This window comes from Pinus tabuliformis, chromosome X, assembly GCF_031772625.1.
Source record: "Pinus tabuliformis cultivar Carrire ecotype Pingquan chromosome X, CPIR1, whole genome shotgun sequence".
Lineage (NCBI taxonomy): Eukaryota > Viridiplantae > Streptophyta > Pinopsida > Pinales > Pinaceae > Pinus > Pinus tabuliformis.
In genome coordinates this window covers 1108411937-1108436995 of record NC_142308.1, presented here as the reverse complement: position 1 = coordinate 1108436995, position 25059 = coordinate 1108411937, and the positions used below count along the sequence as shown (strand labels likewise).

Below are 25059 nucleotides of genomic sequence, written 5' to 3'. Positions count from 1 at the left end.
CTATCATCCTTGAAGGGGAAATTCGCAACATAATGTCCTATTTTTCCACATTTAAAACAAATAAGAGGGTACTTACCTTTGAGTTTGGATCCTTTCTTCAACTTCTTCACAAATTTGTGTCAATTTTGTTTCAACATCAGAATCATCATTGTTGCAACCGCAACTCTTCCCTTTTCTTGATATTTTTTATGCCTTGAACGTATCTTCATTGTGATTTGAGTTTCTTGTTCTCATTTCATGTGCAATTATAATTCCATGAAGCTCATCTATGTCCAAGTCTTTCAATTATTCTATGGCACTGATTTTGGCATCAAAGCGGTCTGGGAGAGGTCTCAAAACGTTTTGGACAACAATCTTCTCCTTGACATCTTCACCAAGCCTTTTGAGAGAACTGACAACTTCATCTACCTGGAGAAAGTAAGCAGAAATGTCTTCTTCTTTATTCATTTTGAGTCCTTCAAACTGCCTTCTAAAGTTTTGGAGCTTAGCCTTCTTGACTTTTTCATCTCCTTCATAGATGCTAATGAGCTTGTCCCACATTTCTTTGGTTGTTTTAATGCTCATAACTTTAGTGAATTTTGAATCTAATAGACCACTTGCAATGGAGTTCAATGCCTTTGCATTTTCCATATATGCCTTCTTTCCATCTAGATCTATTGGAAGAGGAGAGGGGATCTCATATCCATCTGTGAGAGATTGCTAAACTTGGAATCCAAGAGACATTAAGTAAAATTCCATTCTAGCTTTCCAGAAAGTGAATTTGTTCCATCAAATTGAGGGACTCTACATGCATCCTTTCTAACCATTGTCACTCTAAATTCCTTCTTCCAGTTGTTAGGTTGACATTGAGGAAGTTGGCTCTGATACTAATTGTTGGAAATACTGATGGGGGGTGAATTGGTATTTCTTTCCAATTGTTAAGTTATGTCTATTAATATTTTTACCAAAAATTAAACCAGGACACAAAAATATGAACCAGAATAAAATAATTTTATTAATAAGATGATGAGGACTCCAATCCTCTTTTACAACAATTCAGACCATGTTATGAGCTTACTGCCACTTTATTTCTGAGGCAATTTTTTGATATTTTCTTAAGACAATTCGTGGACACTGAGACCATTCTTGAACCTCCTTTTGGGACAAATCTATGGTTGTTCATGAGGTATTTGTTGGCTTCAAATTCACAACTTCCTAAGGTAACTTTTAAGCCCTAATTCAATCTTCTGGAACCCTTGATATTTTTCTTATATTTATGTGGTTAGGGCTTGTCCTAATTTGGACAAGAATCTGAGATCTATTTGGGCTTTCTAAGGCACAAAAGTTCATAATCTTTCAGGCCTAATCTGAAGCATATCTGAAAATTTTGTTGAGTCATTATTTGCCGCTATTTGTGGAGGAATTTAACAGCTAAAATTTGAAGCTTCTTTGGTTTGTTCGGTGGTATCTTTGTGGCACATTGGAAGGCTCGTCTGCGGAGTAATTCAAGGATGATATTTTAGGCTATAACTGTGATTTTTATGACTATTTATTAGATCCTTTTCGACCCCTATAGCATCACTTCTTGTACCTATGTGTTTTGTGCAAAATATCTAAAGGACATTTTCTAAAGCATTCTCTAAAATTTGTTCAGATTTTGAAGTTGCGGTTGATATTTGTGCACCTGCTTATGACTCGGCCCTCTTAGGGCATAATCTGTTGTAAATAATGCCTTTGACCAAAGTATTTCTAGGCACTCTGATTTGAAGGTATTTAGATCTCTTAGGGCACAGAACAATGGCATATCTTTGGCACGTATTTTTGCATTATGAAGCAGAACATTAATAAGGGGACCACTGCAAAAATTCTATCTTTATGAGGCAAATTTATGAAGGAAACTATGACATGTTGAACTGATTTTTATGATTATCAAAACATAGATTTGTGCTACCCTAAGGGGAGCCCCATCATCAGAATTTCGATAGCATAAGACCTCCTTCTAAAGGTAGAATCTGATACAACCTTGTCTCAATTTTTTGGTAAGATTTGTTTGATAATTTTTGTATTACACTTGTGGTAGACCTAGAAATGTGCAAGGGCATAATTCACATTTTTTAGGGTTATTAGAGTAGTGCACACATCTAAAGGATAATAATTTCATTCCCTCTCTTGACAACTTAGGGTTTTGAGAAGCCCTAGTTTATGCACTTCAGAGGAAGTATCAGAAAAAGTCATTATCATGATTTAGCTTTCAAGTCTTTTGATTGTTTTTCACTTAACTTTTGTGGCAACTCAAGTTTATTGGGTATAGCAAACATTGTCTATTTTAAAATAGTTTCAAAATTCCTTAAAGCAGGCACTTGTAACTACTGATCAGTTCCAGACCTCTGTGTGAAAAGGTTTCGTCAACAAGCAGTAAAACTAAAGAGCAGTAGCATCAATACATTGAAAGAAAGATACGAGAAGAAAGGTAAAGATGGTTTTGTAGTGGAAGACATCTTCAGGATCAAGTGTGTTTTAAAGGCATCCTGAGGTACATGAATGGTTGCATCATTTGGAGCATTCATCATCAGAAAGGAGTTCGTGATATTTCACCATTACGGAGAATTTGATCATTGTCACATTGTGTTGCTAAGTTTACCAAGTTGCAGAGACACTTGCATTGCTTCTATAATCTTGTGAACCGCCTTATCGTTGTAATGAAGCATGTCTTTGTTTGTTGAGACACAAATGTGGTGGCTAATTTACCTACTATTGTTCACTGTATTGTTAAGATTTTGTCGGTGAAGAGTATTGTGTAAGCAAGAGAGATGTATATATGATGATGTTGCTGAGAAATACTAAAGGTTTTACAGTATAACAGAAGTTAGAATGGTTACCGATTGTTATTGAGATGTTGAGCAAAAATTGCCATGGTTTGCTATTGATCCATATGTTGAGCTAGGGTTTGTGAGGGTTTGACATAGGCACATGTGACTTGAGCAGAACTATTGAGATACGATTTGTTGTTTATATTCAGAGGTTCGTGTGGTTGATGTGTTGAGGATGACAGAGTTTGTCATGTAGATGATGAGATCATCATGCTAGGGTTTGATATTATTAGGTTGAGGATGACAGAGTTTGTCATGCGGGTGATGAGATCATTATGCTAGGGTTTGATATTATTAGGGAGAGCTGATTTTGTTTATGTTGTTAATAGTAAGAATATTTATGTGGCAGTAAGATTATATATTTATTTTGATGTTATTATGATTGAGCAGAGAAGAGAGGTGGATCCAATTTGAAAATTGTGAAACGTGGTCCGCTTGTTGAATAGGGTGGTCGGGTGGTGCAAGGTAAGAGAGTGGAGTCTCTTTCAGCTTGGAGCCTAAGAGCACTTCAAGGGGCAGGGTGGTGCTAGGGCAGGGCGTTGAAGCATCCTTATAGTTGGAGTTGGTAAATCAAGGCATTGGAGTTTCCTTCAGGTTGGAACTTGTACACCAGGGCATAGAGCATCCTTCCACTTGGAGCTAGTAAATCAAGGCATTGGAGCATCCTTCATGTTGGAACTTATAAATCAGGGGGGTTGGAGCCTCCTTCAATGGTTTCTACAAGTCTTGGAAGTTGGAGCTTCCTAATTGATGTAAATTTTGAAGTACTTTATTAAGAAGCATTTGGTGGTCTTTCTCCGAAAGGGTTTACACCTAAAAATATCTTGTTTACTGTGTTGATTGGTGTGCATGGTTGAATGGTGTTGCTAATTTTTTTGTTGATTTAATGATAATGATAATTAATGCTCAATGAAGTAAAAAGATTAACTAATTGAAGAGAAATATTGATTCACCTCCTCTCAGTATTTCCAATAGACTCCAGCCTCTACCAATTGTCACAACAATGACCTTGCATTGTTTATTGCTTACATGATTTATCATGTTCTGATCGATTCACATTTTTAAACTAAAAGTCCTTGTTTTAATTAAAAATTTGCATTTTTTACTTCAATGCCGAATAATTTTTATGGTAATTTATGTACTTCCTCACAAGGTTTCTTCAGATTCATAAGATAAATTTCAATCTCTCATAATTCTAAACACATAACGTATTTTCCTTTGATCTTTATTTCACCATTCAATTATTTGTTGATTTTATTTTTTCACTACTTGCAACTTCCTAAGCCTTTTCATAAACACAATTATTGTTTTCATTTCCAGTTTGAAATTTATCCAATAATATTTTTTATATGCCAATTTGTTGCTTGCATTTTGAGCAATGAATTAACGTATTTTCCTTTGATCTTTATTTCACCATTCAATTATTTGTTGATTTTATTTTTTCACTACTTGCAACTTCCTAAGCCTTTCCATAAACACAATTATTGTTTTCATTTCCAGTTTGAAATTTATCCAATAATATTTTTTATATGCCAATTTGTTGCTTGCATTTTGAGCAATGAATTCAAAAGCATCTGTAAGTTTTAAACCTTCGAGTAAGTCATGTTCTCAAATCCATCTCAAAAGACCTCTCTACCCTACAATTTTTTTATTATATAAATTATGTGTGTCTATCTCACTTCGCTAGAAATTTGCAATTATATATGTTGTGTGCATGTACCAAAAAATGGTGTCTTTATGAGTCATGTTTGAATGTTTCTTCTATCCGTAGTCAATGCATGTTAGGGTGTGCACTTAAAAATTAAACGTATCAATGCACTTCTATGTTTTCCTTTTATAAATCAGGCGTACATGTGAGGGCTTATATCAATGCCTATTGTACACGTTAGGGCTTCATTCAAGTCCCTATTGCACATTTTAGGGCTTCATTCAATGCCTACTGCACATGTTATGGCTTAAGCCAATGTTTGTCATTGTCAACAATCGAATACTCCATGGGTCTATAGCTATGGATCTCTAAAACCTTCTGAATCTTCTCAACTTCATGGAAATAAATCCCTTGCATTCAAGGAAAGTTTATCCCTTTATTCAGCATATGTAGGTCAAGGAAGGGAAGGCCCTCTTAATTCATTTAACTCCATTAACTCACTCTCTAGAAAGTGGCAAGGAAAGTTTATCCCTAAGCAAAGTGAAAAAAAAAAAGCATATGTAGGTCAAGGAAGGGAAGGCCCCCTTAATTCATTTAACTCCATTAACTCACTCTCTAGAGAGTGGCAAGGAAAGTTTATCCCTAAGCAAAGTGAAAAAAAAAGGAAGCAAAGTGAAACAAAAAAGGAGAACAATCAGTCGATGCTCCATACAGATGTATTATTCCCTAAGAAAAGGAAAGAAAATCCCTTCTGCAATGTTCTATAATGGTGTTTCCACATAGAATAATTCTGATTTATAGAACTCTTAATACATATAGTTACGTCTGAAATTTTCCAAGCACACGAGCTTTTCTTGGCACTTTCTAAGATCTCTCAATCATTGAGAGCAATAATCTTGGGTTGACTCTTGATTACTTAAATTGATTGGATATCACAGACCCATCATCAAAGTTATTTGCCAAACACATTGGAACTAGGTCAAACTTTTACATAAAATTTAGCAACAGAGCAGCGAGAAAAAAACATTTTGAAGTAATACACATGCACAAATTTCATTCAAAACATATCACAAAGACTCTCAAGGTTGCACAGGTACAACTATGGCACATCTTCTAGTCTTAGTATGTCGTGATACTTTATATAGGTACCAATAAATCTGATCAACATTTCTACTCGCAGGACCAACCTTTAAGCTAATGATGACTTCGATACCAAGTTAAACATAAGAAACAAATACACCATCAACATCACTTCATTTTATTTATTGGTACAACACTATTATTCCTCTTGCATCGTAACACGACAGTCAATCGTGTGATCCAGGTTTAATCTATTTTCGAGATATGGAATCATATCATTGTATCGTGCACTTTTTGTGGGTTCCTCAGATTAGCAAATTGTGTAAAAATGCAAAATATAATATTAGGGTTCCCCAGAGAATATCGAATTCCTTGCAAACAACTGTTTAGATGTTAAGCACCCACTCTTGATCATTATGGAGCATATTTAATTCAAAAACATGCTAGTATCTAGAGTTACCCATTATATATAGAATCATTTTCTTTCATTAGTTGGACAAATGTCACTACAAGGACACTTGAGTAAAGGCACATTTTAATATAATTGAATCATTATCAGAGTGACTAAGGCTGCTTCCAAGTCAACTTTTTATTGTCAAGCCTAAAGTCTCATAAAAGAGAATTCAAATTTTCATATCTATGACTGTCTATGCAGGCCAGAAAGAAGATTTAAGCTCAACTAAGATAATTAGGTCATTTATCAAAATAGTTACGTGACACATATCTGAGACAAAGAGCATATGCTATACAAACGGGAAAAAATGTTCATGTGATTGATGTGGAGACTACTGTTTGACAACTTGTAAAGACGTAGGCAACCATATCTTTCCTGCAAACACTATGGTTTCTTGGCATCAATATACCTGCCTGACAAACTTCATGACCACAACCGTCAACCTTCTTACTAAATCACAAGTATATGATGAAGTAAGTATTAACTCGTGCCATAGCAACAACAATACTGAAAGGATCTATCTTTGCATTGATAAAGGTGAGGTTGAAATTGCCATAATTTTGACAGACATATATCCCTTATATTTAAATAAGCAGAGCAGTTAAAAATAAACTTGTTCAACATCAGCAGTGTTGAACCACTACCTCAGCGGTGTTATTTTAAAGTTTGGACTTCATAGAACCATGATAATAATGGATCATAATTCTCAAAATTGCATACAAAATATCAATCAACTTTAAAATTATTTAAGCAGATGGTATCTAAAAGTGAGAGGCAATGCATGCCAGAGCACTCCCGGAGCTTTCAGAAATTCTCAAAAAATATTAAATTAAAAAAACCGGATGCTGATATAATTTAGCTGTATAAAGACAATTGATTGTATACTGGAAATCTATTTCTACAAAACCACTTTTATGCAATACATGCTGAATTTTTGCAGCAGAGAAAAACTATTTACAAGGATCCCTATATGTATTGCAGGGTATCCTGAAGATTTTACTTGGTTCCATGTTTCCATTTTAGGTGTTTAAATTATGTAGTAAGTAGACTATACTCGAATATATGCAGAATATCTACACCAAACTCGGGTCAATAATGACACACAATACACAACCAGGTTTCATTTCTTTGTCAGAGAGATGCAGGTGCATCCTGATCAATTGCAGTAGTAATCCAGGAGGCAACAGAAGTGCGTGCATCCAATTCAGCATTACATGTCAGTCCTAGAGGTGTAATGGTTACCTGGAAGTTGAATAAGCCATTGTCAATCATGGGGATCCATTGCACTGGGCAAAAATTTAGCTATCCAAATGATAAATGAAACTAACAAGGATAACCTCAAAAACTTACAAATCCTTGTTGAAGTGCTCCATAGTCAAGATCATCATCCATTTCTCCATGTTCATGCTCCGAAAACTGCATATAATCAGTGCACGAGAGAAATGGTTATAAACAAAACAAAACAAAAAAGCAGAAGAAAAAGACAATCTAAGTGCATGAAACTAGTTCCCACAAATAGAAATTGCAACTAACATGAATGTCAGAATACTAGCACTCTTTTTCCAAAAAAATAGAATCCTATTTGAGCAAATGCAATCACAGGTCTCTATAACAACAGGAACGAATTGTTCAATAATGGAAAAAAATTGTAGCAACAGTGGACCACAGCAACCTTGTAGTTAAAATCAACCCATTGACCATTAAAGAATTAAAAAGGAAGTAATTTTCATCTTGTCATTAGCAGTTGGGACAATAGAACTTTAACCATTTAAAGAATGGTTGATCCTCATTAAGTCATCCACTGTCACAAGTCACAAATAAACTACCTAGACCCCTCATGCTAGTAAGACTAATGGATGCACTTTTGTGATGACTGAGCGACTATTGGCTGCAAAAATTAAGATTTCACCAACAAGCGCATGAGTTGGAGCTTTGTCTGTTTCACACATTTGTCTACACAGCAAAAAAAAACCTCAGGAAGGAAAAACAATTAATCGTGGTGCCAGTAGGCATACCTGAAAAACAGTTCCTTTCACAACACTAGGGCAGGCTGCAACATATATCAAGTGCAGGCAGACCAATTAATCAACATATCAGATGACTTCTCAAGGGATTTTGGCCCAGATGGATCAAAGCGATGATAAAGAGAAAGGTTCCACAAACAGACATCCTGAAGTACGGTTTGAGACCTACATTAACTCCTTTAGCATAAAACTGTTTCCTTCAAGAATGTGGTTGATGAGTTCTGCTGTTCCCTTGGAACAAACCAACTAGGTTGTTGGTATCCCATAGAATAGTTAAGGCGTAATTCAAAGCTATTGGTTGACTCATCAATTCAATATGAAATAGAAAGCTTTGCCCTAAATTTAAAGTGACAATACTTGAATGTTTATCTTCAAGAGTTGAAAGAGTGCCAGTGGGCTGTTGCAAGGGTCTGGCATCTGGTGTCTTTTCCAATAGGGCAGTGGCTGGATTCTATGCTGAGAGGCAGCCATACAATGCACAACCAAGTTTCTTAGGGGCTTGTGAATGACAGTTGCTAGAACCAGGAAAGGTAAAGAATTACCAAGTTCAGATTCAGATTCAACAAACTTGGCAAAAGGTGGATGTGGACCCATTTGATGAACTTCATCAAATCACAGTTACAAGGGAAGAGGGTCGAACTAGGGGGCACATGTAATTGATGGTTAATGAAGATGCACCTTATAAATACTGTTTCCATCACCTAAACAGAAAACAAAAAATAGCAGATTTTAGTTATGCAAGATCACAGCACCTTACAGAGGATGAGAAGCAAATTCGACAGATTTTTCAGGAACATTTCAAAGGTTCTTCACTTCAGTTGGTCCAGACCTGCTTGACACTTCCATGGATCTTGTTCAACAACTTCTTCCCAGAAGATAGAAATTTATGAGCAAGTTTATCTTTCTAGGGCACTGGAGTTGGACAAATTAGGTATAGCTGTCAAAGAGCTCAAGAATGCAAAATTTCTAGTTTTAAACTTGTGGATTTAATCTTCACTTGATGCCACAAGCCGACCTTATTGTACTTATTATGGAAACATACCTACATTTGTGTGACACTATTATTTTGTAATTTTTGGCATTTTTTGCTTAGGTGGACCTAGTCAAACCCACATGTGGCTAGTGCCTGACCCCTCTTGGATGGTGTATAAATACGACTCCACCCTTCCCAATCATTAGATATAGAGCATTAAAAACAAGGATGAGGTGACTAGAGAGTATAAAGAATCAAATCTCTAGTGGAAAATCAAAGCAAGAAGTTTAAGTTTTTCAAGATTTATGGAGGAAATAAACACATTAGTGATGCTTTCTAGTGATTTCTCATGTTTGTAAGTATTTCTCATTCTCAAATATTCCTCATCTCTCAAACCATCTCTAAGCAATGAACGGTTCCCTACACTCCACAGCAAAATGGAGTAGCAAAATAAAAGAATAGGGTTATCATGGAGATGGCTCATTAAATGCTTCACTCTAAGAAAATGAAGCTCTCGTTATGGGGAGATGCAGTGGTTTGCACAGCCCATATGATCCACTGGACACCTACTTGTGTTGTTATAGGTATGACTCTCTATGAGAAATGGTATGGAAACAAACCATCTAATTTACATTTAAAAAAAACAATCCTAGTGCATGGTCCCATGCTTCTAATAAAAGGAGAAACATCTCGGCATCTCCAGAATCTTGCTACGCTCCTGTTAGTTACAGTGAAGCTTTTCAAGGATACTGCCTCTATAATCCCACCACTCACAGCATGGTTGAATATACAGAGGCTACCTTTGATGAAGTTCCTACTCATGGCCTGCCAACATCTCTCCTGTTACTTCTTGCATAAGACTCTTCAGATGATCCTCAACATGTTTCCATGGATCATGTTTCTTCCAATTATTATGTTAGTTCTCTTTTAGATGGTTCCCACCATGTCCATGTCTTAGTGGACCTTTCCCCTTCATAGTATGATGTTGGTCCCCTCTCTACTTCTAACAGTGCTTCTCCAAGTACTCCTACAATAACAGGATAGATAGTTGGCACTGATGGGATCCATATTGATGATTTCATTTGGCTCCATAACTGTCAAAGTCTCCTCCCAAAATGTTCCTTCCAATGCTCCTTCATTGGATGAGAAGATCAATAACCCCACTCCGCCAAATGAGTAGTTCAACGTCATGCCTCTAATTGACGACCACTTCAATGATGGAACACCTCCCCCAGGGGAGCAAATTAGTGATTCAACTTAGGCAAATATGTTAGTTTTCTAATACCCAGCTGCTAAGTTAATAAAAATTCTGAGATGAAGAAAACAAAACTGAACTCCAAACGCTTTTAGTAAATATGCTGAGTATTCTAACAATCAAGAGCAGCGGAAAATAAGATCACGAAGACACAAGAACACAACAAATAATACACCAGAATTTACCCAAGAAACCCCAACTGGGAAAAACATACCAACTTGCATGTTTTATTAATATTCTGCACAGCAAAAATCTCAGAAAATTGGTTACAACTACTGGGAAAAAAATCCCCTTCAATTTGCTGTCCCTCAACACACTGTTATGCACCTCTCTAACCAACTCGGCCTCTGCGTACACGGCTGTATGGACTCGTATAGCCTATTCGGCCCTCTTGCGCAGGCTGACTCAGCCTTGGAAAGTGAGCACGCTGCTGAAGAAATCGTTGATGCTATTCAGCCCCTGTCTCTCTACCCTAGCACGCTGAACTGGAACCTCTTCTTGCTGAGCTAAAACACACAAGTCTCTAGTGTATAATGATGATAGCCAAGTTTGCACCCTTTCCTTTTTATAAAATCAAACTGGCCCATCAACTCAAGTCAAACTGGCCCATTAGCTCAAGTCATTAACTAAACTCGAACTGCTGAGATCAATTTACTTTTTGACAATAGGAAAATTAGAATTTTCCTATGTTCAGTTCCGCTGCCAAATTTAATGCACTTCTAAACTCAGCAGAACCCCTCCACCTCTAACTTCAATTAACACTCCCTCTTAGAGAGGAAGGTGTTGAGTACTACAGTCTACACCTAGTTTATCTCTGAAGTAGACAAATCTGCCCCTTCCCAATGCCTTGGTCAAGATATCTACTATTTGCTCCTTTGTAGGTATATACTAAAGTTTGACTTTACCCCTCTCAACACACTCTGATATGGTGGTACCTAATCTCGATGTGCATGGAGCGGTCATAAAACACTGGATTTTCAGAGAGCTTGATGCAGCTCTAATTATCACAGTTTATGACCGTGAGTTCCAATCTCCAACTGAACAATCTAACAAGTAGCTTCCTCAACCAAATAGCCTCGCAAGCTACCAAACTGGCAGCCATATACTCTACCTTAGTTGAGCTCAGTGCCACTGATCTCTGCTTCCTGCTGCATCAGAAAACAATTGTTGACCAACATTGAAAGCACAACCTTAAGTGATCTCCCTGTCTACTAAACCCCCTGGCCAATCTGCATCTGTGAATCCCTCAAGACTCACTCCATCAACCTGTATGTACAACAACCCATAACTTGTTGTGCACCTAAGATACCTCAAGACGTGCTTGGTAGCAACCTAATGCACTCTGGTCGGCTCAACCAGAAATTGGATCCACTAGTTGATGGCGAAGCAAATGTTTGGTCATGTGTTCACTAGATACATCAACAATCCTATGAGTTGCCGAAAGAGTGTGGGATCAACTCATTCACCTCTAGTAGTATCCACCTTCCTCCAGTTTGTGACTAGAGATGTGGTCATGGGCCTGCATGTGGAATCTCTTGAGAATCTCATGCGCGTACCTGCCCTATCCCAAGAATATCTCCCCATCACACTGCTAAACCTCCAATCCAAGGAAATAGTGCACAAAACCTACATCCTTAATCTCAAACTCTTATACAAGATCTCTCTTGCAGTCACAGATGAGCTCTTCGTCCCCTATAAATATCAAATCATCAACATATAACACAAGAATGAGAGGTTGGCCCTCAATAGGTTAGGGTCAACTTCACTCTTGTGAAGCCCAATCTGAGAAGGTAGTTGTCTATCGAGGAATACCATGCCCTTTGGTGTCTGCTTGAGCCCATAAAGATCTCTCTTAAGCCTGCACACATGCATGTCTCTGTTGAAAGTCTCAAACCCCTCAAGTTGCTCAACATATATCTCTTCCTCAACAACTTTGTTAAGGAAGGTAGTCTTCATGTCCATTTGGTGGATCTTTCACCCCATCTGTGATGCAATTGCCAGAATACTCCTAATGGACGAATATCGAGCCACTAGTGCAAACGTCTCATCATAGTCTATCCCTTCGACCTGAGAGAACTGTTTGGCCATCAATTTAGCCTTAAACTTCTCCACACTCCCATCAACTACATGCTTAATCTTCTACACCCAATGTGAACCAACCACTGACTTGCCAACTGGTCTTGGCACAATCTCCTAGACATCATTCTTCATGATAGAGGAATATTCCTCCACCATGGCATCTTGCCATACCTGCTGAGAAGTTGCTTCCTTATAACAAGAAGGCTCTGAGTCTATCACCTCAGTTATAAGTGCCATATACTCGGAATATCTTTGTGGTTGTTTACTCTATCTGAATGTGAAACTGGGAGCTCCAACTCTCTCTTGAGCCTCCCTAATCAACTGGTCTACCCACCTGGCTCGTCCTCTCCCTACACTAGGAGTCACTCTACTCTCTCCTCCTGTTCCTATGCTTTCTCCTCAATTGCATGTTGGTCTCATCTCCAATGTTCCCCTTCTACACTTCCTAAGACCCGACACACTAGAGTATCACACTCCTCACTAAGATGTCTCTCTCAATGTTGTGTTGTTGTATAGTGTGTCTTCTCCTCTCCTTAGCCTTGCTTCTATAACTTTACATTGAGCTAATCGCTAAGCCTAATTTCCAAAGTGATTGACAATCAAGATTAGATCTCGCCTCACTTGAGATCAAGGTCTAAGATTAAAACATAATCATTAAAGTAATTATTTCATTTTTCCTAAGTTTACTTTAGCTCAATTAGCCAACATAATAATTATGTGCTTTCCTAAGTCAAAACTTAGGCTAAGTTACAAAAGCAACTTGCTCACACTTGAGCAAGTGTCTTGAGGAGACTTTAGGCGACTTCTTGCACACCTAAACTTCTCCGATCTTGCATTGTAAATTCTCCTTATTGATCATAATGTGTAAGTGATTCAACCGTATCAATAGTTATGAATCCTAGAGAAAACTCGGCACTGATGAATATATATATAATGTGATCCGGGCTGTGGTCCTATTTATAGAAAAGGAAAAAGATGTTTCATCACCATAATTAATAGTGATATTCTAGATAATAGACCTTACATGTATAAAGTCTTTTCACTCACGAGACCGAAGAGAAATGAAGGTGGAAAAATGTGGGAAACATATTTCGAATTCTATAAAATAAAATTAAAATAACATTGTCTAATGATTAGAAGGGATGTAGCACAGCTTGGTAGCGTGTTTGTTTTGGGTACAAAATGTCGCAGGTTCAAATCCTGTCATCCCTACCTTTCCCTTCTTTTCTATGGAAAGAAAGGAATGAAAGATCATTTGATATCGATTCGACGGGAACATCAAATAATTGAATCGTATCAGATGCGAAGGCATTTTTCCTTCATCTCCGAATATTAAAGAAAGTGCTCTTAGTTCAGTTCGGTAGGACGTAGGTCTCCAAAACCTGATGCCGTAGGTTCAAATCCTACGACACTCATCTTTTGAGTACAAAATCTAGGCGTGTCTTATGCTTCACCAAGGGGTTCGCTATTGAGACCAACCTTCATAAAGTTGGTGCTACAAATGTTGCAAGCACACTTTGCAGTAGGGATGAAATGTTTGAGCATAGCTTTCGGCAATCTGCATATTCCAAGTTTTTTGGGATTTGTTCAGGCTGAATTTAACTATTTTTTCACTGCTCTGCTATCCTTTAAAAGGTACTCCCTTAGGGGACACTTGTATGATTAGGGATAGCTGCAAATCTCATTGATGTTAATAGCTCAGATAGGTGCTTCTGCATAGGCTAGTGTCAAGCATGCAAAAGATGTTAGATTGTCTCTTTAGGTTCTTGCTCATGAGGAGTATAATGACTTTTATAATCTCTTTCATATATTCAACTTAGAAAAGTACATTAATTAATGTTGACTATTGAGCTAAAGTTTCAAAGAATAAATACTTTAATTATTTAAGTAATCTAGAACTGATCTCAATCATTGATCTCAAGATAGGCTTAGGATCTAACCCTAACCGTCCATCACTAAGCAGATATAAGGTTTGAGATCTAGCTAACGAGAAATTATAAAAGAAGCCTAAGGGAGAGGTGAAAACACATTATTCTTGGGAGAGCAATTTTCTCAAGTGAGTGAGAGACTCAAAACTAAAGAGGTGAAAAATGCGCAGCTACAAGAATTTTCAAGCACAGGATTGTAAGTTGAGTGCAGAGGAGGAAGCTGAGACTTGGGAGTACAAGTTCTAATAGGCAGGCCGTGAGTTTGGGGAGGCCATGAGGGTTTATGCCAGACTTGGGAGGAGGTCAAGTTGCTACAGGTGGGCCGAATTGTGAAAAAAAACCAAAACAGGTGCAAGCTAAATTTCTGAGGGGGCGGAGGAGGTCAGACTTGGGAGGAGGTCAAGTTGCTACAGGTGGGCTGAATTGTGAAAAAAACCAAAACAGGTGCAAGCCGAATTTCTGAGGGGGCCTTGTTGCGAGGTTCCATTTGTTGTATTTTCTGTCTATTCTCTATAGGTCAATTTCCTTGTTAAAAGAGGCCCTAATTTGCCAAGTAATAGAAAGTGAAGGCGAATTTGTTGGGCATAATTTTCTGCTGTGTTTTGTAACTGATTTTCCATTTATTTTCCACTGCAAATTTTATTTAAAGTTAAAATACCAGCGTGTTTATTTTCAGAAGTTTTCAGAAAAAGATTTTACTGAATGAAACATTTTCTGGATATAAAATAACTTGCTAGGAAAATCAAAACAAATTGGGTATTAAAAAAATTAACAAATCTAAATGGTACACAGTTCAATAGTCAATTATTGGCTTTCATGGAATTATCAGCACAGGCTGTTTTTCATGAGGAACGCTCCCTTCTTAGGCTAGAGGTTGAGGTTGGGAAACAAGCTCATACGCTCACATTTCTAGTTTTTTCAAGGACAGGAATCTCCCTGTTTTCCTGGGTTACATCGTTGTAACACTGTTTGTCCAATAATATAACTGTGTTCCACGCAGTAATAAGTAATACATTTCTCCAAAAAATGTTGTAGAGTTTCTGATAAAAACAATGTCACTAAGTAATCTTATGGATAGTTTCAGACTGATTTCATTCATCTAAGTTATAAATGAAATTAACTTAATTCTGGACCAATATTGGTTTCATTTAAGAAAGCATTTTCTTAGAGTTGCTAAGTCTTATTAATTCCCTGGGATGCTTCTGGACCAAAGCTGAATTAAGATATTTCTCATGTGACTAATTTTTAAATCTCATTCCTCAGCATACTGACAAGAATAACACAACTCAAAGCAAGATGTAAGCAGGTGTTGACTCTTGAGTAAAATATCTTCCACATATTTTCCATCCCAAGATAAAATTGCTAACCTGCTAACTATTAGACGGGGCTTCACTAGAGGAGCAATACCATACCACGTAGGTTCATATTGGAGGATTTCTATTGAGGAAAAAATGGCATAATATATTGGGGGATATATAAGGGGAAAAGGGTTTTTATATTGGAAGTTATAAAAATGGAGCTCAAAATTAATGATAAAATATAAAAAGGTATAAAAAATGTTAATAAAATAATGGATACCTACAACATCTAGTGGAAGTAAGGGTTTTTTAAATTAGGAAGGTGTATTGGGTTCGTACTGGTAGGGTGTTAAATAAAGTGATTTTTAAGGGTATTTTCCAATATGTAGTCAAATTAAGGGTATTGTTTAATATGCCACGAACGCACGTGATAGGTAAGAGGTTCATTGAGTGAATCCGCCATGCTATGACATAAACCTGGGCAATAGATTACTACTACCCTGTAGATAGAAGAGTTGCATGAAAACCATGAATAAAATGAATTGGGGAAAAGACAGAAATTATACACACAACCCACCATATCCAATACAAAAAATTGTAGGAAAATCATCAAAGCAAATATGCAGAATAATGTGGAATAATTCAACTGGCCAGGCATTGCCTTCTACTTTCTGAGAAACAGTGATTGACTAAGGATGGCAGCAAATCAAAACAAAGCATTGAAAGTTGGGACTATGCTTTTGTCTAGTGTTACGCATTCATACATACACACACACACACATAGATTTCATGTAGCACCAGGTAATTAGGACCACAAAAAAAAACCTCGTATGCAAATATTTAAGTGGCAAATTGCAAATGCAACAAACTTAAATGGGATATCAACAACAATGATGATATGCACCTCAACACGGAAGTACTTTTTGACTGCCGCATTCTGTGTTTCTTGTTTGCCTGCTTCTCCAACTGACTCCACCTCTACATTCTTCCTTCGTAAATTAAGACGACGAGCTGCACCCTGCACAGAAAATGATTTTATGTCAAAATTTGTACAGCACCCAAGAAAGGCCACCTGAACATCTACAAAGGCACTTTCGTGTTTTACTCGCTGTCCTCAAGTTATTTTGTCATAGATAGAATTTTAACTCTACTGACATGTTCATGCACTAGAGTCTAGATCATCTCATTTCGGTTTATTTAGTCAGTTTCCATGTTGGTGCCGGATCATACCAGTGGCACAATATTGCAAAAGTTATACAGATGCAAAAAGGATACCCAATAGATTTCAACACAAGTCATATATCTAGATGGCTAGGTCAGATGTTTTCAACTTTGTCCTCCAATTACACAGAAAATCAGATTAATGAGTATTATGCTGCACTAGAAATGGAAATGCCCATATCAATGGAGATTTATTCTCAAGAATGATAACTGAAATTGACTCCAGTTACTAAGCTCTTAGCCTGTACAGGAAATTATGCCGCAATAAGTACATGAATGCAGTGTACCTAAACATGAAAAGATTGGGGGAAATGATTGTTATCCTCCCCACCCAGGTTCAACTCCCACTTGTGACATGTTAAGCTCATACTGAGTATACTGTTGTAATGGCTTTGCGCCTTGCTAAACGGCCCTGATTCTTGAAGAACATCTTACCCTTGCCTACAGACTGGAAGGTGGGGTGCTTGGTTACATGGAAAAAAATGTAAAGTGACTTAAGAGATTTAATTAACTCACATATCATTTTGGTTACCTAATGGTGGTTGGCAAATTACCACCACCTTACATCTCACTCATAAGACATCCCATTCAAAGTCTTCATTATGAATTTGTAACACATGATTAATATATCATCTCTTCTCTCTCTAAATTTTTTGTGTTAGTGTATGTGCAAATTTTATAAATGTCAAGTCTGCCTTTTAATATGATCAAGGCCTCTATCTTCGAAGCAGTTTTGGCCATTCAGGCTTCTTCCAGAATAGCCATTTTTGGGAAAGATATAGTCTCTCATCCAATTGGAGCCAAGGTGGAGATTGTTGAATACATAAGTGAGTGGATCTATGGTGAATTTATCCAACAAATCCTGATCCAACCATAACAAACACAACAAAAATATAATAGCACTATAATGATGAACTTAAGAGAGACAAACCGATACCATACTGCACTTAAGCAAGAGATCAACCACCAAAGCACAAGTAGAGCACAAATTTCAAAGTTCCCTTTAGGCTTTTATTAAATAACACATTGAATATGATATGATACGAATAAGTGTATATGTGTATCTATACACATCCTTTAAGGTTAGAGCATGAATCCCAAGAGGGCTAGGCTGATCTAGTCAAATACATAAAATACAATAAAAAGGTTGAATATCAACCCATTAAGGGCCTCAACTACCAAGTAGGCACACAGCCACAAGTAAACATTAACTCTAAAACCTCATGTTTGCCAGGTAGAGGAGATCCAGCTAAAATCGGGGCTCATGATAGGAGTGACTCTCACTACAAATAAAATCAATAGCATTGATAAGAGTGGCACTAGACCACCAAGTAAAGATGGAGACAGTGAAGTAGAAGGATCATCGTCATCATCTAGCAGCAACTCCAAGCAGAATTTATCATCATTGAATTGTATATCACTAGAGAAAGAGGGATCTCCATTGAAAAGAGCTCATCACTGGACTGCTCATCAAAAGAGGGCACAACACTGCATTGCTCACAAATAGAGGGCTCGTCACTAGGCTACATATGCTTGTCAAATGACAGAAGGCCAGAAGAAACCTCAAAAAAATGAGAGGGACTTTTTGATGCAAAATCTAGCAAGCCTAGTGCAAAGGCCCACTAGGCAGAACGAGACCTTATGGCAGCAAGAGAAAGGGTTGTCATTGTCACCTCACCAACCTTTCTCCTGCTCTTTAGCAGTATTTTACCACAAGGAGACTTCCCTAAATCACCTAAAGGATAATCAACTACTAAGGCTCTAGGTGATGGATAAGATGGTCTATAATATGAGATCGAGTATCAACAAAGCCTAGAAAGACCTAGATATTCTATGCCACAATTCAAGTACTCAATTCCTAGACCAAAAATATCACTGTAATGAGTTAGGGTTTTATTGATTTGCAATGATAAGGTGCACAATGTCACATATAGTATAGTACCCAAAGAACAAGTCTTTCTAGGATAATTAACAAAAGGGGGTAAAGGTCATCCAATAAACACCTAGGGTTAGGGTTACTAATGGAATATTATGGCTGAAAAGTATGCACAAACAGCAAATTAGGATGGCATCAGCCCCAGTAAAAAAGGATTTAACCGTGCACAATGCTATATTTTGCTTTTGTGATTTATTGATGCAATTCCTAATTTATAAGCCACAAACATCCAACACAAATTCAACTTTATGCAAAATTGTGCCCTAAAACCCTAGATACTAACCCTCGATGTCTAGGAACGAGAAAAAGGATCTTATGGATAAACAACACAAAAATTGATTAGTGCCTTATCCTAAATGAGCTTAACGGAGTCTTCTAGGGCTAAAATCCCATGAAAAGCTTTTGGAGTAAATGGGATGACTTAGGGCATCCACTTTTAAAACCCCAACTATTTTCCTTTTGAGGGGAGAAATTAAACATAAGGAATGCACAATAAGAGTTTCCTTATAGGTTTCAAGAGTACAATTTGGCATAATATAATGGAGCAAGATTTCAACATATATTTAGCATTTAGTCATGGCACAAAACAGAAACCCTACTAACACAAAAACAATATGCAAAATTTAGAATATAAAGCATGAAACTTACAAAATTCTCCAAGAAACACTCCTTTCAATCCCAGGAAAACATCCCCATAGAAAGGACCATGACCATAAGAATTCGCACAAAAGAAAAGTCACATCTTTGCCACATAACATACAAGGACTAGTTCGTACTCTTTGCTAGAGAAGTGTGATAAAATGTGTGATGATGAAATTAAATAAAGGGAGCCTCTATTTATATGAGGCTTAGAACCCTTATTTTCACAAAAATACAAGTAAAATCCCTATTACAAGCTTACTTGAGCATTCAACAAATGTGAGGTTACAAGCTAACCTCATAATAACTCAAAAACATAACAAATAATGCCAAAAGAGCCCACATGTGTGGGAGAAAAGCCTCCTCCATTATGATGTCATCCTCCAAAGGAGCTCAAAATGCCACAAGCAAGCGACATATAGGCCAGTGAATGCTCCATACTCCAAAAGGGTAGCTCAAAGTCCATGGGTACGCCTCCAAACCATGACGTCATAACTAAGGTGCCCTACATCACCCTCTAAATGGCAAGAAGGATGATGTGGCACCAATATACTCAAGCATTGGGGTCAAATAGTGATATGTAAACCCTCCCCTGCCTTCTCAAGGATAACCATCATCATCAAGGCTCTAGAACAAGCAATGCCCATCAAACAGAGTCAAGACCAATCTAGGGATGCACTGGATCCATATGGGCACATCATGTATAAATCCAACACCAAGCCTTAATAGATCAACGTTTCAACACCTGTGGAGGCCTCAGAGTATCAAGTACCATATGGAACCATCATATAGCCCAACGCTTTGCTCTGGGTGGGCAATGATGCATCAAAAAGGTCATATCTACTCTCCGAAATGGGTAAAACATCCTCTAAAATACTATTGAATGGAATAATCATCTCCAAGAGGCCTCTACTGCTATGATAGAGAGGCCTCTATTGCTATGATGACACCACCTACCAAAACCTTACTCAAAATCAAGTGAAATCACCAATTATAGGGACAATAACTATAAATGCATGATAGTGGAACACACCTAATGTTAGGGGCACAAAAATCCTTCACACAAACATCACCTTCAAATGTCTAACTAGATCAAGGCCTGTAAACAAATCAACTCCTTATGTTAGGGATGGTTAGATGGATAACCCTATTAGGTGTTTCCAACCCTCAAGGGGAAGTGACATGTCCCAAGTTAGCCCATCAATACATAAGTCTATGAAAATGGTGGTAGCAGAATGGGAATGACTTCATGGCAAGGTGCCATAGCCAAATAACCAAATAATGGAGGTCCAACATCCCAAGTGTATAGATGTACAGAGGGAGAAATTGTGGAGGCATGAGTTGCCCCTTTCGCTCAAGGGTTGAGACAATACAAGAGTTCCTTTTATAGATGGAGCATCACGTGCGTAAGGAACTAGGTGATAGATAATGGGAGGGGGGGCGGTTACCCACAAATGGTAATCCCATAGAAAAAAAAACATTTTTCTCCTATCTTGGATAGCAAGCCAGCCAGTAACCCTACACATTTGCTCATTGATGATTACATGCAAGTTTTCTACGTTGTCTTTGTCGATCATGCACCTCTCACTATATGGCATTCCTCTTGGATGAAGGTGGGCTTCCACTCAACAGGTACTTTAACCATTTTGCAACCGAGTGCTTTTTACTTAATGTTTTGGGCATATTGACATGGACAAAGGGGTGATCTGGATGATTGACTGATCTTGATTGTAAACTTGTTCTCTCACCTTACTATGGGGGGCTAATCTTTAACCCTAGTCAAGTGGGTCCTCCTCTAGGGCCTTAGGGTCATAAGAGGGGCACTACTTGAGAAACTTGGATTGAAGCAATGTCACATGGTTCGGGTTCGGGTTCACGTTCAACAATGATTGGGTTCGGTTTGAGTTCGAATTTTTTGATGAGGTTCGGATGAGGTTCGCTATTAGGCTCCTCTATATATATACACATTAATTTAAAATGAATTATGGGATAAAATAGTAACAAATCAACATCAATAAACATAAAATATGCTATCACAAACTTGGAAACTGCAAAGATAAATTACAAGCTTGAGTTGTGACATGAAGTTATGAGTTTTGATCTATGGACTTGGTCAATGGCTATGAGGTTCGACGAGGTTCGTCGAACCTCAAAATATTTTTGAGGTTCGTCGAATCTCAAAATATTTTTGAGGTTCGTCAAAATTCGAACCTCAAGGTTAAAGTTTGACGAATCTTGTGACATAGGATTGAAGTAGAGTTTTCATTATCATTTACATACTTAACATCTTCCATATCACATCACTTTCTTTGATATCATCTCCATCTTTTGGGTTAATTGTCATTGGTTCACTAGGATTTGGCACTCATATCCACATCCTTAGGTCAGGCAAAAAAAAAAAATTCCCTTGAGGTTGATGTAGCTAAAAGAATAAAAAAGCATAAGATGGCCAAAACAAAAGAAAAAGAAAAGTTAAAATAAAAAAGATGGATGGGTCAAAAGTTAGCACGTGGGAAAAAGCCTAGCATGAACTCTAACCCCATCATCAACCATCACCCAGTTCCTGAGCACTTGTTGTTCCATCTCATCATAAGGAACCCTTGCATGTCACAACCCTGATGAGCAAGACACTATCTCATCGTAAAGGGTAAAACAAATGCTATATCATAGAGAGCAAGCTTTGATCCTTGAGCTATGCACTATAAAAAAGCGTAATCAAAGATAAGTAAAAGGCATACCAGAGTGGAAAAAACAAGCCAAGAAGGGTAATCCATGTCTCCACAATTACTTCCTCCATTACATCTATACACTCAGGATGTGGACTCTCATTAGTTGGTCCCCTAACCATGGCTCTTGGCCATGAAGTTTTTCCCCTCCATTGCCACCTATTCCCACTAACACCTATGGATTGAAGGGTTAACCTTGGAAATGCAACCTCCCCTTAGGGGCTGGAAGCACCTAATAGGGTTGTCTACTTAGCCACCCCTACAAAGGTGAGGAATGTTTTTATGGGACTTGGCCTAGTTAGATATTTGAAGGTGATCCCAATTTAGTATCATTATGCCCTTAACACTTAAGTGTGGTCAACTTAGAAGCATTTATGGTTACGGTCTCTAATGAATGGCAGCTTTCACTTAAGTTTGACATGGTTTTGCCAAGTGGTTTTGAGTAGTTGATAACCTATTCCAATCTTACTCCATATAATGCTTAGGCAATACTACAATTCCGAAGAGCATGATGAACATGCAGATGCAGTGTTCCCTATATTCAGCAGAAGTGTTGGGCACTTACATGGTCTTAGCAATTGTTGGACACCCCAAAACACCCTTAGATGCTAGAACATTGAGATTCTCTTGCTTAGCATGGAGGATTCTTGAGATGTACCTGTGGACCCAACATGCCCCCAAGCAAGCCTTGACACTGCTTGATGGGCATGCCTTGATCCAAAGCCTAATGAGGATGGTCGCAACAAAAGTTGGAGTGTGGGAAAAAGCTAGCATGAGCTTAACCCCCCTCATTAGCCATCACCTAGTTCCTAAGCACTTGATGCTCCATCTCATTATAAGGAACCCTTGCATGTCCCAATTGTAGTGAGCGAGAAGTTGTCTCATTGTAAGCGGTAAAACAAATGCTATATCGTATAGAGAAAGCATTGATCCTTGAGCTATGCACCAATAAAAACATTGTCAAAAATAAGTAAAAGGCGCACCAAAGGGGTGGAAAAGCAAGCCGAGAGGGGTAACTCATGCCTCCACAATTGCTCCATCCATTACATCTATATCCTCAGGATGTGGACTCTCATTAATTGTTCCCTTGACCATGGCACTTGCCCATGAAGTTTTCTCCCACCAATGCCACCTATTCTCACTAACACCTATGGATTGAAGGGATAACCTTGGAAATGCCACCTCACATTAGGGGTTGGAAGCACCTAATAGAGTTGACTACTTATACACCCCTAAAAAGGTGGGGAACACTTTTACAGCACTTGGTCTAGTTAGATATTTGAAGGTGATCCCGATTTGAAATATCATTAAGCCCTTAACACTTAAGTATTGTCCACTTAGATGCATCTATAGTTATGGTCTTTAATGAATGGTGGCTTTCACTTGAGTTTGACATGGTTTTGCAAGAGGTTTTGAGTAATTGAGGCCTTAAGGGCATCTCATTCCACTACTACTCCACATGGTTCCCAAGCCATATTACACTTCTGAAGAGAATAATGATCTTGCAGATGTAGTGTTGCCCCTATTCAACAAGGTGTTGGGCACTTACATGATCTTAGCAGTTGATGGACACGCTAAGGCACCCTCAGATGCCAAAATGTTGAGATTCTCTTGCTTAGCATGGACGATTCTTGATGATGTACTAGTGGATCCAGCATGCCCCCATTTATTTAGAAAAAAAATACTAATATATCTAGTGTCTTGTTTACCTGTGCCCGCTTGTACAAATGTCAATATTCGGGTTGTTGAATCTATCAATGTAATCAACGGTAGAGAAATTCGCCAGCTTGACACTAGAAAATTCTGTTTCAAATATATTGACTTCAGTGGTGTTCATAGCGCCAAATAAGGTGTGGAAGAAATCCTAAATCCGTTTGGAACTTCTAGTGCTCTGTGTGATAAACAAGGTCTGGTTCCACAAAGGGGGTAATCAACTCAAGGGCTTCAACCTTTTTCAGACACATTAGATCATAACCGTCATTATTTACAGTGGGAAGTGGTTTCTCCAAATACATCCTTAGACCTTTACTATGAAAAAGGGTTGTCATTCGATTGGACCATATACAAAAGTTCGCCCCTTTTACCATGGGAAAAGAGCCATTTTCCATGGATACCAAGTACCAGTGCAGACCTGCACCAAAGTTTGGTTGAAACAAGGAAAAAAGGACTCTGATGTGTGCTTGAAAAAGAGCACAGAACATAGCAAATCCATCAAGTTCACCAAACAACAAAGAAATAAAAAAATGTCACAGGTGCACTGAGAAAGAATACGCATAAAAACCTTAGAGCAGCTTGCTGTCCTGAAAAAAGAGAGTTCAAAACCCTAATTTCAGGTCTGAAACAATCCTAGGGGACCCAAAAAACCCTAATTTCAGATCTGAAACACTTGAAAAATGCTGGATAGAGAAAGAATAACCTACACTAGCTCTGATACCGTGTTGAATTCATAAGCTTGTGATCTATGAAGAATTCAAACCCCAATCCAACCCTAACAGAAACAGCGGAAATATAACATCTAGTGCATTTAAGCGATCAACCACCAAAGCACAAGAAGGATGAAAGCTTCAACAGTGCCCTTAGGCTTTTATCAAATAGCAATTGAATATGAAATAATACAAACAAATAGTTTATATGTGTATTTATAGTATATACACATCCTTTAGGGTTAAGGCACTACCCCAAGAGGGTGACTAGGCCGACCAACTCAAAGATGGATAAAATACAATTAATGGGTTGTATACTCAATAAGTTGGCCCATTAAGGGCCTCAATACCCCGGTAGAAGGTAGGCACGTGGCCACAAGAGAAGATTAGCCATATAATCTCAACAGATATGCTTGCCCTCCTTGCTTATGTACAGGCAGGGGAATTTGGTTTGGCCTCTCTGTTGCATCTGGATATGTTACTCTTGATGTACATGCCTATCGATTTTTAATGTAATATGAGGATT

At 37.9% G+C, this 25059-nt stretch overlaps 2 protein-coding genes across 2 annotated transcripts in view; both read right to left on the bottom strand.

Moving 5' to 3' along the window:
• Window positions 1-285: 285 nt before the first annotated feature.
• Window positions 286-630, bottom strand: LOC149143692 (uncharacterized). The gene has a single exon (XM_089451905.1). The coding sequence runs from the start codon at window positions 628-630 to the stop codon at window positions 286-288; it is 345 nt and encodes a 114-aa protein (XP_089308031.1).
• A 6203-nt stretch (window positions 631-6833) lies between these two features.
• LOC149143691 (uncharacterized) overlaps window positions 6834-25059 on the bottom strand; it is a 39428-nt gene continuing 21202 nt past the window's right edge. The window contains exons 8-10 of the mRNA XM_089448248.1: window positions 16493-16606; window positions 7382-7447; window positions 6834-7273 (exon numbers count right to left, since the gene is read on the bottom strand). Coding sequence (XP_089304374.1) covers window positions 7163-7273; window positions 7382-7447; window positions 16493-16606 — 291 coding nt within the window. The 3' untranslated portion in view covers window positions 6834-7162. The remainder of the gene's footprint in view (window positions 7274-7381; window positions 7448-16492; window positions 16607-25059) is intronic.